The 17270-nt window shown below is 45.6% G+C and overlaps 1 protein-coding gene across 1 annotated transcript in view; it reads left to right on the forward strand.

The window, feature by feature from the left end:
* The window catches only part of BAALC (BAALC binder of MAP3K1 and KLF4), a 92595-nt gene extending 80855 nt beyond the window's left edge, over nucleotides 1-11740 (forward strand). Inside the window, exon 3 of the mRNA XM_036264153.1 lies at nucleotides 11252-11740. Coding sequence (XP_036120046.1) covers nucleotides 11252-11362 — 111 coding nt within the window. The 3' untranslated portion in view covers nucleotides 11363-11740. The remainder of the gene's footprint in view (nucleotides 1-11251) is intronic.
* The last annotated feature ends 5530 nt before the right edge of the window (nucleotides 11741-17270 follow it).

Genomic DNA, 17270 nt, shown 5'->3' on the forward strand with positions numbered 1-17270 from the left:
CAAAGGAAATTTTATAAAGGGAATTATACAGCCTGTGTTCTTTTGTGTCTGACTTCTTTGGCTCAACATTATGCTAGTGAGAATTATCCATGTTGTTGTGTGTTGCAAAAATTTCCTCATTTTCTTTTTTTTTTTTTCTTTATTGATTTTAGAGAGAAAGGGAGGGAGAGGGAGAGAGAAATAGAAACATCGATGAGAAAGAACATGGATTGGCTGCCTCCTGCATGCCCCCCACTGGAGATTGGGCCCACAACTTGGGCATGTGCCCAGACCAGAAATCGAACCAGAGACCTCTTGGTGCATGGGTTAAGGCACAACCACTGAGCCACACCGGCCAGGCAAAAAATTTTCTCATTTTCCTCATGTATATTTCATTCTACTAGAAGGACATTGGGTTGTTTTCAGTTTGAGGCTATTGTGAACAATACAGCTCTTAATATTTTTTTGGTTTGTATATGTATTTTAAAAAAATTTTTTTTCTTTAATGATTTTTAGAGAGAGAGGAAGGGAGAGGGAGAAAGAGATAGAAACATCGATGAGAGAGAACACTGATTGGCCTCTTCCTGCGTGCCTCCCACTGAGGATTTGACCCACAACCTGGGCATATGCCCTGACCAGGAATCAAACTGGTGACCTCTTGGTGCATGGGTCCATGCTCAACCGCTGAGCCATACTGGATGGGCTATTTTTTTTTAATTATTAAACTTTTTATGTGCCAGCTGGTTTTGTTCAGTGGTTAGAGCATAGGCCTGTGGTCCAGAGAGACCCGGGTTTGGTTACTGCTAAGGGAATGTACCTCGGATGCAGTTTGTCTCCGGCCCTGGTTGGGTTGTGCAGGAGGCAGCCACTCGATGTGTCCCTTTCACATCAATGTTTCTCTCTCTCTTTCTCTTTCTTCCTCTCTCTCCCTCCCACTCTATCTGAACACAAAAATGGGAAAATGTCGTCGGGTGAGGATAAAAAAAAACACTTTTTAAAACATTAAATTTATTGGGGTAACTTTGGTTAATACCATTATATAAGTTTCAGGTGTACGTACAACTTTATAATACAACATTTGTATACTCCATTGTGCTCACCACGCAAAATCTAGTCTCCTTTTATCACCATACATTTGACTCCCCTCTGTACCTTCTTCATCCTTCCCATACCCCCTTCCCCTCTGGTAACCTCTGGTTCTGTTGTTTGTATCTATGAGTGTGTTTGTTTGTTCATTTATTGCTTTCTGTTTTATATCCCATATCTTAGTGAAATAATACTGTTCTTGTCTTTTTCCATCTGAATTATTTCACTTAGTATGATACTCTCAAGATTCATCCATGTTATCACAAATGGCAACATTTTATCTTTTTTATGGCTGAGTAGTATTCCTTTGTATATACCACATCTTCTTTATCTAAGAATTTGTCAAAGGATACTTAGTGAGGTAATATAACACTCGCCCCTTCCTGTCTTCCTTTGCTCCATAAGATGACTTATTAGCATTCACAACATTCCCCTGTATGGATCAGGCCACCTGGCTGATGGTCCCATGTAACATTCTTGTGCATGCCTGTCTGTGGACATTCACTTCTTTGGGGTATATACGTAGGACTGAATTTGCTGACTCATAGGATGGGGATATGTGCAGCTTTAATAGATACTAACAAACAGTTTTCCAAAGTGGTTGCACCAGTTTACACGCTAACCAGCAGCATATGAGTTCTGAATTATGGAACATAAGAATTTAAGGCCAGTTAGTTGTACTTAGTCCTTCTAGACATAGCATAGGGTGCTAAGCACGTTATTACATTATCTCACTTAATCCTCACAAGGACTCTAAAATGTTGATATTGTTGTCTCCAGTCCACAAATAAAAATGAAAATAAAAAAGGAAAGCACTCCCTCTGTCCACACTCACATACACTCTGGGATCTTGTGTGGTAATTAAAATGGGGCCAAGCGGAGCCAGACCCTGGGACTGCAGCAGCAGTGGAAACTGGGTCGCAGGGGAGTGAGGACCACACACACAAAGCACCAAGGGGCAGATGGCTCATACTGATAAGCCATCCAGGCTGCTTTTGTTTTCCCAATTCAATGAACAATGGCTACACTGTAACTATTTTGCAAACTAAGATCAGGGAGCAGATAGCTTTAGTTATGCATTCAGACTGTCCTGAGACCTCACCCGCCACCAGATGTCCTGGGTCCCTGAAAGGCTGTGGCAAAGGTTTTCTTTCTTTTTTTTCCCCCAAAGCCCTTCTTTATTTTCCACCTAAGGTGTCAGTTTACAAGACAAGTTTACCTTTAATTTCAGGGGGTTTTTTTTCCAGCAGAGCCATCTCAAACCAACACAGCTCTTAGCTACTAGAATCTGTCCCGGGAACTTGTTCCTTTGACATACTGTTTCTTCCTAGCTTGTCTCTTATACTTTGGGCTAAAGCTTCCTGCATTTTCAGTGTCTAGCTCAGGCAGTATGTACTCGCCTCTTCCTGTCTTCCTTTGCTCCCCAACACGACCTATAGCATTTCACAGCGTTCCCCTGTACGGACCAGGCCACCCGGCTGATGGGCCTTTGGCAGGGTTTGAAAGCTTCCCCTCTCCAGAGGAACCCATCCATGAAGCATGCATCCTCATGCACGTGTCTACTGCAACCCCCCACCCAGGTTCAGAGCATACTTGTGTGTTAAAGGTGATCCTTGCTAGGCCTGGACATTTCCTCACCAGTTTCCAGGAGCAGTCTTTGGGCTTGTTCATCTAATGTTCATTTATTGAGCACCGACTGGGTACCAGGCACTGTCTAGGTTCCAGTGCCAACCATCCAACAGTGGAAAAGGCATGCATGTCCTTTGCTCTGAAGTATCTGCCAATATTAATGGGGGTGAGGGTGGGGACCCAGATAATATAAAATAAATGGTACGGTGAAGAAAATAAAAGGCCTCTGGTAGGTGATAGCTACTCTATTTAACAGAAAAATTTGCCCCACAGTTCAAATCACTTTCTGAAGGGTGATGAGGAGCTGCTAATGCCTGTGAACAACAGCATCTCATGTTCTGAGTCTTCAAACAGACCATGCCTTCCCTCTGTCGGTTCCCTTCTGCCCGTCTTAGGGCTGGTGTCAATAGGTGCTAACTGGCAAGAAGAATGTGACAAAAAGGGTCTTTCACAAATTGGAACTGGCTGTCTCCGTGGGAGCCCTTTCTTTTTCTCTGTGGCACTTTGATTTCCTCTGGTCTCTTGGGACCTCTTCAACTCTGTGGCATCTGATAAATCACGACTCAGCCTCCTTCCCCAGCTCCTTTCCTGAGCTCCACAAACAACGCAAGAGGAAGCTCTGTAGTTGCTTGTTCTCTCCTGCTAATGAATTGTTCAGGAACTCTGGCTGCCTCCAAATATTTACTCTCCACCCTGAACGTGCCCTTTCTTCAGGCTTAGTTAGGACTCCTGCATTTCTCTCCCAGAACTACCTCCTCAAGTTTTCCGCGAAGGTAGAAATTGTATGTGCCCATAGCTCTGAGTAGATGAAGCTCTGAGCATGTGGCTGGCCTCCTAGTGAGCTTCATGTCATCAGAAGCTGCATCTAATCGAGTTGCCTTATTATTCTTGGCAAAGTGACCAGATCACGCTAAGGGCATTAGCCAGTGCCTGGACTGACTCTCAGCTAAGCTTCCTCCTCCTGCTCTCCCTCCCCCTCTCCATAGTGTCTGACTTGGCAAGGCTTGGTCCAGTCCAGGAAAGATGGGTGAAGCCTCACACAAATGGCTGTGGCCAGAGAGGGAGGCTTGACCCAGAAAGGAGGCTAGGGCCAGCCCCGAATTTCTTCTGGATGGCAGTAATATGAGATATCTTAGAAGAGTTTGGAAAGTAAATATGAGTTTCTCCTAGGAAAACAAAAACATGACATCAAAAGGATGGAGAGAATAAAATAAACTATTGGGGGAAACTAAATAGGAGACATCTTAGAAGGGCACTTGGAGGTACTCACTAGTTCGATTCTGGCAGTCTAGGGATGGGTGTGTGTGTGTGTGTGTGTGTGTGTGTGTGTGTGTGTGTAGTGATTTCCACAAAGTATTTTTCTTTTTTTATCCTCACCCAAGGACATTTTTGCATTTATCTTCAGACAGAGCGGGAGGGAGAGAGGGAGGAAGAGAGAGAGAGACACATCGATGTGAGAGAGACACATTGACTGGTTGCCACCCACACAACCCCAACCAGGGCCGGGGACAAACTGCAACCGAGGTACGTGCCCTTAGCGGGAACCGAACCCAGGTCTCTCTGGACCGTGGGCCGACACTCTAACCGCTGAGCCAAACCGGCCAGGGCCACAAAGTATTTTTATATTGGCTGCTACTTTATGTAAATGAAGAATTGCAAGACTCACTATTCATCTAAGTGTCTACAGAAAAACCAATTCTATTAAAAGCCTCTTGGAGCAGAAACCTTCTTTTTCTTCTTTGTATTCTTCCCTTGCCCCCTGAACCTATTCAGAGTTATGCTCCTGCCTCATATACACTCACTAACTACATGTTGAATGAGACCAGCCTAATATTCACTAAAATTAGAAAGGTTTCCACAGCTCCACTCCAACCATCCCCACTCCAGCACCACCATCATATGATGGACTATTTTGTGGCAGTCCATTTGCTTTTCTAAAGCAGGTTCTCCGGCCTTCCTAGTGTTTGATCTCTCTGAGGTTCAAGTTGCAAAGCAACACCTGCTCTTGGCACTTGATACCCAATAGATAAAAACCTCAGGCTGAGTTAGCCTGAGCACTCTGCAGGGGGCTGGGACCGCAGAGGAGTTGTTCCAGGCTTGGGGAGTTCTTGAGAGTTTTGCCTGAGGCATGCTCTGATCCCGACCTGGCCCTTGGTGGACTTGCTAAGATGAAATGTTTCCTGACTAACCTCGCACGAATGCCATAGAATTTATGAAGCAGCAGCAAATAAATCATGGGCTTGGGAAACAGCCAGAGGTTTGTTATCGCCCGTCTCTCCTGAATGGGATTTGACTGAAAAGAAGAAAAACGTCTTGAGTTACAGCTGACAAGGCTCAGTCGTTAATCTCTGGGGAAGAAGGAGAGGAGGAAACTGACATATTCGAAGTGCCTCCATGAGCCAGACGCACTACCTGGTGTTACCTCTAACCAGAACTCTAAGAGGTAAGCAGCATCACTCCCCCCTGGGAAACCGGCTCGGAAAGGTGGTATTGGGCCAACGTGGCACAGGCAGTAGGAACGTGACTGTGTTGGAACACACAAACCCAGGTCTGTCTGCCTCTGGACCTCACAATCCTCCTTCCCATTACCCGAAACCAAATGGAGGATTTAGAGTGACCTTTGGCAGTTCTGGGAAGCTGATGTGGGACACAGGGCCACCATTTTTAGTTAAACTCACTACCTATATTGATACTGACCTTTGGCAAATTGTATGGCCTGAGTGACTTCAGCTGCCTCATCAGGAAAGCGAACACAGTAACTTTCCCAGTCGTCTCTTAGGGACGGTGCAAGGAACAGTCCGGAGCATAACTGAAGCCCTGTGGGGAAGTTGATGTTTAGACGGGGTAATGCAAACAGGTCCTATTTCCAGGGATTTTCCCCTTTCTCTCTGAAGATTTATCTTCACATATGTTTCTTCCTCAGATTATTTGTTGGGTGTCTATTATGTGACAGGCACTAAGTTAGACTCTGGGGATATACTGTGGTGAACACAACAGACTGTGTCCCTAACTTCTTAAAGTTTATAATCTCATGAGAATGTAGAAAACAAGTAGGCAAGCAAATAAAGATATAACTGAGCCATGGTTAAAGGCCAGGAAGGAAGTACAGAGTGTGGGAGAAAGAGATGGTCCTCTGCTCATGTGTGCTTAGGAAACCCAGCCACATTCCATCAAAAATCATTCACCTGTTCCCCTTGGGGCGGCCTCGGATGGCCAGAGCACGGCAGCAAGTGTTACTTTATTTTTCAAGTGGATAGAGAAAGAGGGAGGAAGAGGGAGAGAGTAACATCACTATGAGAGAGAAACATCGATTGGTTGCATCCTATACACACCCCAACCGGGGATCGAACCCACAACCCGGGCATGTGCCCTGACCAGCAATTGAACTGGCGACCTTTCGGTGAATGGGATGACACTCAGCCAACTGAGTCACACTGGCCAGGGCGAGCAAGTGTTGCTTATCACTGTGCCCTTCTCTACTCTGAATTTTTTTTTAACCATAATTATGTATTGCTTTTACAATTAAAATACTAGTGATACAGAAAAGTCAGTGCCTGATAAATCACAATCCTAGTTAGCCTTTTTTTCTTCATTGTCTGCAAAGAACTGCAAAAAGGGTCATACTACATTAGGTAGAGATATATTTGTGGAGTCAAAATTCAGCTAAGAGCCCTGGCCGGTTTGGCTCAGCAGTTAGAGCGTCGGCCTGCGGTCCAGAGAGACTGGGGTTCGCTCCCGCTAAGGGCATGTACCTCGGTTGCAGTTTGTCCCCTGCCCAGGTTGGGTTGTGCGGGTGGCAACCACTCGATGTGTCCCTTTCATGTCGATGTTTCTCTCTCTCTCTACCCCTCCCACTCTATCTGAACAAAATATGGAAAAATGTCCTCGGGTGAGGATTAAAAAAAAAAAATTCAGCTACGAACACCCCTGTTTTCACAGGGGGAAAGTGAGAAAAGGCTGAGCAGACTTACACGCACTCTGAGCCCAGGCCTCCCCGGAGCAGCCAGCCTGTCCCCACTTTCACCCGCAATGAACTGGGGCACTGACTTGAAACCTCAGGAGAAACAAGTCCGTCTGGGTTTGAGGCTGTCAGGAAGTTATCACAGTCAATCTGGTTACCCTTGAGAAATAACAGCCAATGAATTACTTTTAATTAAAAAGGCAGTATTAAGAGGACTGAAATCGATGATTCACAGAGCACTAAAGCTGCAGACATTAAAATGAGGCAAGGGAAGAATTGAAAAGCTGTAAAACTGGGTGAGAAACAAGAGGTGGCCCATTAACAAGAGTCAGTGGTGCTAAAACTCACAAAACAAGAATTTTAGAAGTGGAAGAAGGATTGAATTAGCAGGCAGCCAAAAAAACTAAAGGTGCCAAATAGGCTTCTGTCATCATTGAGTTGGGAACCATAAGCTTTTTTTTTTGTTTAAGCCAGTAATTTCAAGAAGGACACACTTTTCTTTCCTGTCATTAAATAAAGAGGGTGAGATGTTAAATAAAAAGCTTGGGCTGGTTGAAAACCACGCCAGAGAGAACATCTATGTTATACAAAACCCTGAGGCACAAAATGGAGTAACTGTTTCGTGTATTTATATCTCTTCTCACAGGAGGACAAAGCAACTTCGCAGAACTTCTAGAGAACGTCCTCTGGCATTGTAGTTCTTTTCCTGTTCTTTCTCCCTCTCATTTGGTCGGAAAACCTGAGGTTTCCAAGTTGTAACTAAATTGCAGTGACGACTGACCCCTGAATATTGGAGCTGCCATAAAAGGGGTGGAGATGCCTCAGACTTGAAAGCTTCTCTTTTATAAAATGCTTCCAAGAAAATGCATTGTTGTTCCAATTGTTTAATTTTCTAAGTGTAACACAGTGTAATTATTTGAAAATGGGTTTGCTTGTGGCATGAAAGCTTCTGTGCCCATCATTGGAAGACAGAACTCCGGTTTGTCCTTTATCCAAGTGCATGCCTTAGAGTTACTGTTATTTAATTTTTTTTTTTTAATCCTCACCCGAGGATATTTTTTGCATGTATCTTCAGATAGAGCAGGAGGGAGAGAGGGAGGAAGAGAGAGAAACATTGATGTGAGAGAGACATATCGAGTGGTGGCCACCCACATGACCCCAACCAGGGCCGGGGACAAACCATAACCAAGGTACGTGCCCCTAGCGGGAACTGAACCCGGGACTCTCCCGTCTGCGGGCTGATGCTGTAACCGCTGAGCCAAACGGGCCAGGGCTATTAATGTTATTTAAAAGTAGTCATAGCAATAGTCATAGTTTCAGAAGAATTAGAGTTCTATGTAAATTTGGCATGTTTGACTGACATCATTTTGTGAGTAGCATTAACGTTGATGGCTATCGTTGGGGTGATTAACTGTCCTGGGGAAGCTCCCAGAATGTGGCACTGTCAGTTTTTTATCCTCACCCAAGGATATATTATTATTGATTTTCAGACAGAGAGGAAAGGAGAGAGAGAGAAACATTGATGTGAGAGAGAAATACTGATTGGTTGCCTCCCATATATGCTTTGACTGGGGATGAAACCTGCAACCTAGGTGTGTGCCTTGACTGGGAGTCGAACCCACAACTTTTGGTGTACAGAAAGATGCTCCAACCACTGAGCCACCTGGCCAGGGCCTGGGACTTTGAGTTTTAAAACAGGTCAGTCTTAGGCAAACCGGGAGAAGTTGGTCACCCTACTAATGCTGCCTGACGTGCTCGATTCTCTCAGAAAAACCGAAGAAGCATTGATTCCCCAGTTTCAGGGAAGGGGACTGAGGTTCAGAGGTTAAAGCAGCGGTCTTGTGACAGCGAAGGAGTGTGTGGTAAAGCCTGGCACTGAATCCAGGTCTGTCTGGTTTCAGAAGCTTGTCCTCTGAACAGCTCCCTTGTGCAGGCTTCTGGTTTACAGACTTAGGAGACGCCCCCTTGTCCATACATATTCTGTGGCTGTTCTGGGAATGACTGTTTTGTAGCCTTTGACTCTTTACTTAACAGGTTGGGAAATTAAGGATCAACCCACTACTGAATATTTACTTAGATTTTTAAGCTTAGAAAAACAGACTGACATATAGGGCAGAACATTTTCTGTGTGTAATCTTGAATAACCGTTTGTGAAATCTTGCCAGCAACTCTAAGGAAAGCAGTTAAGCCGTTCGGAAAGTTTCCATTTGCATCTGGAAAGCTGTCTTACTGCCCACCGGTTCGAGGAATGCTGCCGCCGACCTGGCTCGTGTCAATAAGGCCTCTGTGTCTCTATTTCACCCCCAGCCCTCAAAGCTTTTATACAAGAACACCTGAAATCAGACGGAATTAGCCTCATAATTGCCACACTTTTCTTTAGGAAACAAATGTGGTTGTGGGACTTTATGAGTTCTCTGCCTTTGGGAAACAATGAACCCATAGACATCACTGCTAGCCCTGGTGCCCGTTCAGGCTGGAAAGAGCGGAGTGTACGCTGGAAAGAGCTGGATCCGTAGACGGGGGTGACTACGGGGTGTGAAAGCGAGGGTATGTGGGCCAATGTGGTGTGCGTGTGCGTCCCTCCTCCATTCATTCAGCCAAAGTTAAATTGAGAGCCTACTGTGTCTCAGACGTGCTAGGCACTGGGACCACGAGGAGGAAAACAATGAAATCCTATCTCATGCAGTAAATAAATAAGACTAACATTGCATATAATCAAAATTAGCCTTAAATATCCCTCAAATCACCTCTAAAGTACTGTATTACCTTGGGTCTGCTTCCTTAGAAGCAGAGCCTTCAGTCAGGATTCTCATGCAAGGGAGTGACTGAAGGGGTCTCAGGTGAAACCCCTAAGGAGTGGGGGAAGCAGGGCCAGGCTGAGGACCTCGTTCAGCAGTAGTGTAGCCTTAGCCTGATCCCACTAGATGTATACCCCCTTGAGGCAAAAGGGCCAGCCTTTTGTGTCCCCTACAATCAGACATTGGCTTTCGGCTGTCTGCAGGAATTAGGGTGTAAACTCTTAGACATCGCTGGCGAAGTGGCTCGAATCAAATGAAGGCAATTCTCAAAAGAGGGGGCAGCTGTGAGCATTTAGCAGCCGAAACTCACAGCAGCTGGGGGGTGGACGTTCTAGCCAAGTAAAGGAAATCTGAGAGGGGCATCACCAGCAGCTACTACGCACGGTGTGTGTGGCCTGGTAAAAACCCACATGTGATCTGTTAATAAGGCAACAGAGCAATTTCTTTTTCTCCAGTGGTGCAACAGCCCATTTCTTCTGATGCATGGCAGCTAAAGTAGTTGCCTTGATTTGGGGGTGTCTTGTATAAAACTATGCATCTATCATCAGCAAACTCACACCCAGCAGGGGAGATGCTCATGCCTTGGGAGAGGCTCCTGCAGGTTGAGATGGACAGTGTTTCCCAGGAAGCAGACTCTGAGCTGTCCTTAGACAGGATGTTCATTGGGACGTGCCTGTCGACACCTAGGGGAGGAAGGGCTGGAGCAAGATCGGGCAGAGGGAGAAGCTGAGCCACAGTGCAGGCCTGACAACAGCCTCAGCGACCACACTCCATACAGGGCTCTGAAGAGAGATGGCCTGTCAGAGCTGGTCTGCTTTGGGCTAAATAACCAGGCTTTTGTATCCCTGCATTTATCCCCTTCATTGGGCCACCTCGGGAAGAGCAAGGCCCTGGGCGAGGTGGCTCTCTGGAGCTGAGGGCACTCCCTGCAGCTGGGCAGCAGGTCCTTCCTGAAATGAGGTTGGTGGCACCTCTCTGTCCACCACGATGGAGACGACTCACGGGGCACATCTCATGCTCACTCCAAGCATGTGGTCCTTGAGTGGAATGGGCACAGAATTGCCGTCACTAAAGTTGTTTCCTCCTGGGGGTGGGGGTGGGGGTGGGGGTGGGGGTCGGAGGTTAGGCACATATGGTTGAAGAAGCTGCAGTTTAGTCAATACTTTAGTATTTAATATGAATTCTGGAATTTTATCCTTGGTGTATCTTCACTTAGAAGTAGATATGCTACCCCATTTTTTAACTTTTTATACTTACTAAGTCTTTTTTTCTTCTATTTTTATTTAGTGACAGGCATTGCACTAAGTACCTTACATGCATTACCTTATTTAATACTTAAAATAACCTTATGAGGAAAGTACTGTTATTATTCCCATTTTACAGATGAGGAAACTAAAGGTTAGAGAGGTTAGAAAAACTTGCCCATAGTGAAATTACATAGCCAGTATTTAAGCCAAAGTGTCTAACTCCAAAGCTCAAACCCTTCACTACTCTACTAAAACCAGCTGTGAAACCTTTCATGTTACGGTTAATGGACCTTAGCTATTCATTCTTCCTGGGACAGCGTTTTACTGAGCATGCCTCAGACCAGGCTCTGTGCTGGGCTCTGTGGTGTTAGCAATCCCGCAGAGAAGCCTATGGAAAGGAGCACATGTCATGTGTTCTTGTGGGTCACTCTTCCTGCCTCTGTGTGTGCGCAGGTGTCCGCATGTGTAACAGTCTCAGGAGACTAATGCAAATGTGAGGACCTTTGAATATCTCCTAGTAACTCAATTCACTCTGTTACACTTTTTAACAGACTAAAAGAGATGCTAAGCGAATGCCTGCAAAAGAAGTCACCATTAATGTTGCAGACAGCATCCGGCAGGTGGACAGAAGTCGAAGAATCACAAAGAACTGCATCAACTAGCAGAGTGTCTAACTAGAAGGGCAGATGGACTTCTCTGGTGCCCATCACATACCAATCCCACCAAGGAACCTTGAAGAAGTGGGTGCCCCCTGCTGAACGTGACCACTGCTGAGTGCCTTGAGGGACTGTCTTACCTGGCAGCCGACAGCTGCCTGAGCTGTTGGGACATTCTCAGCCTCCTGTTATTCACGTAAATGAATTGGCAGTACTCACACATGGTAATAAATTGCAAATGAGCAGTTAGGTTTGCTAGTTTGCAGCACCTGCACTTAGGTCTGATTTAGAAGTGCTGAGCTAAAGCCACAGGCCATTTATGAAGCAGAGGAAATAGAAGGGGTGGATTCCGGGAATGAGAGGGTCACACATCAGCTCCACGCTCTCCTGGCCAAGGTAGGTAGAAAGCTAGTTCTTTCATTCTTTCTTTTTCAATGCCACCATCACAAAGCTCACTGTGTTCACGTAAAAGTTGGCTCTCACCCAACTTTAAGCCCAGATATATGAGAAATCAAGAAACAGGAAAATTCCCTCTTATCCTTGTTTACTGAGTTCAAACTAACCCCACCAACACCCATGGCGTGTCTTTGGGAGGTCTCTATGATGCAATTACACCCATTTCTCAGCTCCTTCAATGCCTCCCCCTCCCCATGCAGGTGTCCATGTCAGACTTTGAACTATAATATCACAGTGGTTGTGGTCAACGCATCCAACCAAGGACGCCCCTGAGGGCTCAGCCAGACATTGCATTTTTCTTTTTCGTTTTTTATCCTTACCCGAGGACATTTTTTTTCAGACAGCAGGAGGGAGAGAAAGGAAGAGAGAGAGAGAAACATCTATGTGAAATGGACACATCGAGTGGCTGCCACCCGCACGACCCAACCAGGGCCGGGGACAAACTGCAACCGAGGCACACGCCCCTAGCGGGAACCGAACCCGGGTCTCTCTGGACCGCGGGCTGATGCTCTAACCGCTGAACCAAACCGGTCAGGCCAGACATTGCATTTTTCACAGCTTCCCAGTTCCCTTTGCTTGTGTTCTTGAGTGTTTCTCTCTCAATCAGGTCATTTGCAATTGTTATTCAAAGAGTAGACACTGCTCATGAGAGGGAGATAATCCAGAACACGCTGGCTGCACACACAGCTTCCCTTACCCTCTCTGTACACAGCCCCGGGATTATATGTCTGCAAAGGATTCGCTTTCGAAAGCCAGTACTGCACCAGATGGACGTTCAATCACACTGACATTAGATTGACATGTTCTATGTTAGAAATCAGCTAGCTGAGGCAGCAAAAAGAAAGTGTTTTTATAGGAATGAAATTTTCTAGCATTTTTTAAAACATGGTAAGGTGGAAGGAAGTATTTTCCTCCAAAGTCATGTAGTGTGGGCTTGGGAAAGGTAGGACTAAAGTTGTACGAAATGATACCAATACACTCCATGGGTAGCAGAAACAGGCAGCACGTGTGCTTATATAACAGTGTAGAGAACAGATCAGAATCGGTTAGAATCCAGAGATATTCAGTCTCCTTACCTGCCAACTTCGTTATTCCTCAAACACAAGTAGGCAGTGCCCCTTTCTTCCTCCCACCCCCCTCCCTCTTTCCCTTCCTTCCTCTCTTCCTTCTTTCCTTCAGTAGATTGTATATTTATTCATTAAACATTAAATGACAACCCTGTGTCAGGTACTGCAGATGCTAAGAGAGTTGGAGCCAGGCCAGTCCCCACTGTATGTCCTGAATCTGACAGTGGACTTAATAACCGGGAGACTGACTGGGACACTGAGGTCTGATGTATTGTGACTTGCCCTGCAGTGTGATCTCACTTTTATATTCAGGACAGGTTTCTGTCTTAAACTCTGGGTGTCCTAACCACTGCACAAGACTTTTACCATACTCAAAGCTAGTTTTCCCAAATCGCTATCCTTTTCTGATTCCTTGAGAAAGGGCTTTTTAGCAAATTCATGTTTTGAAATTTTAAATAATAATAATAATACAATAAAAGCAAAACCTGTGACTCCTATGTCCCCACTGGCATTACTCAGCAGGAGCCCCCAACTGCCCAAGGTTGGCGTTGCTCCCGCAAGTTCAAGGGCTCACTCTCCCAGGGCACGTGCGCTGTTTTGTGCGTAGGGCGTTCCTTCACAGTCCCTGCTGGCAGCCACAGCCCAAGCCTACTTTCTCTTCACATCCTGGTTTTCATCACTTAGCTGCTACATGTTTGGGATTTACCAACCTGAGAGGGCGTCTCTGTTTCATATAGAAACAGCTTCTTACTTCTGGGGGATCAGGCAATGAAGGGCATACATGATCTGCCCCTCTGCAGAACAGTTTCGATTTCACCAAGACAGTGACCAGAAATTAAACGATGTTAATCGAAATTTGGCGATTTTTTCATGTGTATGTAATATAGGAACTGATTATTACTATTCTATTAGCATAACACTTTCTATTGCAAAGTTTGTGTCAATAAAGTCATCAATTTCAAACATACGGACAGTTACAAAGAGTCTTTGCTGGGACCTTATATTTGTATCTAGAGCTGCTTAGATTTTTTCTCTCTCTCTTTTAAGCAAAGACCTTTCACATAAGGATCCCTATGAATCCTCCAAAGAACCTTGTGAAGTAAGTAAGGAGAAAACCATTAGCGCCAAGTTATAGTTACGTATGGTCCACTCAACCTGTTAGTGATGGAGCAGTGATTCACATGAGGAAAGTGGTCTACAAATCCAGTGCTTTTCCCACCATATAACATGGCACCTTTCCTGGGCAACAAGGTCTAGCATGGCTGGGAGACTCAGCCACCTAGGGGTGGGGGGTCATAGAGCCTGACACAACACTGAGCCCCAGTCTAAGAGGGTGGTGGCAGTAACTACAGAGGGCTAGTGAACTCTTGTGGGGTTTGGTCTGGCTCAGGCTCCCTTATCCCCCCAGAGCAGTGACTCTGGCCTACAGGGCACCTTTGGTGAAGGTCAGAAAGAAGAGAGACTTCCGCACAATTCAAAGGAGATTGAATTTGCACCCTCAGAATTGTTACTAAGACTTAAAGGTGAGGGAAGCCATGGCAGCCAGGGACCCACCCCAAGCACTCCTTGGCTGTGCAGGTAAAGGACTGTATCCTCACCCTTTCCTGCTGCTCACCCCTACCTCCCAGGGTCCCCGACCATGCTTCTGTTTGCCCTTCCTAAGCCCTGCTAAACTTCACCTGTTGATGACCCTCACTGGCTGCCCACATGCTGCAGAAATGAATCCCATCTAAATTTGCTCCTGCAAACATGATTCACAAAACCGTCAACTCTGCTACACCAGATGGCGGACATGCTTTATTTGGCTATCGTAGTGTTAAAACTAGAGAATTTTACAGAAAAAGCCTGCTCTGGCAGAGACTCCTAGTTTAGAACTCCAATATCCATTTTCCCCTTCTTCCTTATCTGGGCACATGTCCCCTTTGAATAAAGATTACACTTCCCAGCTTCCTCTGCAGCTAGGAGTAGCTACATAACTAAGTTCTGGCCAATGAAATGAAATGAGTGGGCCATGGAAACTTCTGGGAAGTCTCCTCATAAGAGAATGATCAGGCCTTTCTTTCCCCTTTTTCCTTCCCACTTCCTGGAATGAGGAGGTAATGGCTGGAGCCACAGCAGCTCAGTAGGTCATGAGGTGACCTTGGGAATGGAAGACATGTCACACTGAGAAACAAGTTAGAAGCCTGGGTCCCTGATTCTACTGAGTCTCTATGAGCCCAAGATAGCACATCCTGGACCTCTTTTTGAAAGAGAGAAATACACTTTTACCTCATTTAAGCTGCCTTATTACAGCTAAACCTAATTCTAACTGATACATAAATTCCATCTTATTTTGAAAATGGACTATCTTTCATTCCTGGGCCCTGTTGCCACTCAGATACAGTCAGCTGGAGCTGATAAAGCTGCACTAGCTGAAGCTGGGGAGCTCTCCAGCTTGCGAGGGTCCCCACCACTCGCCATGGCTTACGCAAGGCAGCCTCCCATTCCTGTTACCTGCTTGAGCCGATACCTTTGTGCTTACAAGTCCTGCTCCAGACTCTTCCCAAGACGTTGTTTTCATGTTCTTTTCAGGATCACTGAAGTATAAAAAGTCCTTTCGCCCTGTCCCACCAGTCTAGGAAGACAATCTCAGGAGAACTTACTGAGTTGGCTACTTTCAGATATAACTTAATATTTAAAATTATGTATTGACATCTCTTTCATTTACTCCATATGTATTTCTTGAGAAGCTTCAGTGTGTCAGAAGTTGGGGTACCATGAGGAATAAAACAGACTGGGCCCCTGTCCTCATGGAGCTGCCATCCTAGTGGAAGAAACAGACACAACATAAAGAATAAATTATCACAATAATGTGAGATGGTGATGAATGTGGGAGAGGGCTAGCGAGACTGGACTGGAGGGAGGCAGGCATAGGCGCAGGACTGGGCAGAGGTTAGTGACAAGGATCAGGGTGATGCCTGTGAAGATGGGTAGAAGTGGGTGGATGCTCAGTACATTTTGGAAATGCGAACATTAAGCTTTCTGATAGATTGGGTATAGAAAGTGAAGGCAAGGGAGAAGTCATGTGAGTTGTATGTTTTGGGTTTGATCAAGAGTGTTCTTGGTAAGATGGGGTAAAAGAAAGTAGTGTTTTTTAGGGAGAGGTGGGGTGGGAGGTCCATCCAACCAGCTAGGCTATATTTTGCAGTCTCCCTTGCAGTGAGCTCCTAAACTATTTCATCAATAATTAATTTTCCTTAAATTACTTCATAATGTTCTCAGAAACCAGCCCCCTTAGAAGAGCATAAAGCCAGAATCAGAAGAAATGTATACGTAATTCTCTCAGGAATATGGAACTAGTAAAGAAGATTCTGACGCGATCAGAAAGTAGATAACACAGATTTTTTTAACCCAGCAAAAAGCTAAGTCTGGGCACCTATTGCCACAGTGAGCTTTGCAGTTTTAGTGCCTTAGCTAGGCCTTCTCCAGGTGGAATTCCACTTTCAAAGGAAAAGGGTAAATATTGCCCTTTATGATCCAACTAGCCCTTTTCATAACATTGCCATGTGCCAGGAGATAGCTGAAAATTTTTGTTTGCCTTTTTAATTGTGTTTCATTATCCAGAGAGTATTTTTTTTTATCTAATAGATAAATCAGCCATGGGGTGGCCTGTGGGACAGGAGGTGGCAGCCAGACAGCCAGGAAAAGCAGAGAACACAGGCTTCAGGTGCAGAACAATCCTAACCTGGCATGTGACAGCTGTGTGCCCCGGGGCAAACGAGGACAGCTCTGAGGCTCGCTTCCTGTCCGCGGTAATAATAGCATCTTTCCAAGAGTGTTGTGAGGATTAAGTGAGATAATGAAAGTAGATAACCCGGTGTCTGCCACATAATAATCATGGCCCTGTGCCAGGTGCAGTGCTAGGTGCTTCACACATACTCCCTCTAATCAATAAAGCAGTCTGGTCAGGTGAGGCTTTTCATCCTCACCTGAGGACATTTTCCCATTTTTTGTTCAGATAGAGCGGGAGGGAGAGAGAGGAAGAGAGAGAGAAAGAAACATCGACGTGAAAGGGACACATCGAGTGGCTGCCACCCGCACGACCAACCAGGGCCGGGGACAAACTGCAACCGAGGTATGTGCCCTTAGCGGGAACCGAACCCGGGTTCGGTTCCACAGGCCGACGCTCCAACCACTGAGCCAAACCGGCCAGGGCAATTTCACGGTCCTTTTTATAGCATCAGTGTCTCAGCACTTCCAGGTTGTCAGTGCTAATGTCAGGATCAATGACAGCGCCTTGGATACAAGTCTGCAAAAGTTCGCCTTTGTTTCTTTTAACTTGGGTTTTCTTAACAGGAACAAAGGCAGTCGCTGTTTTTTCACTTGTGCCACATTATTAAAGTTCTTTTGAA

The sequence above is a fragment of the Molossus molossus genome, unplaced genomic scaffold (assembly GCF_014108415.1).
Source record: "Molossus molossus isolate mMolMol1 unplaced genomic scaffold, mMolMol1.p scaffold_m16_p_16, whole genome shotgun sequence".
Classification (NCBI taxonomy): Eukaryota; Metazoa; Chordata; class Mammalia; order Chiroptera; family Molossidae; genus Molossus; species Molossus molossus.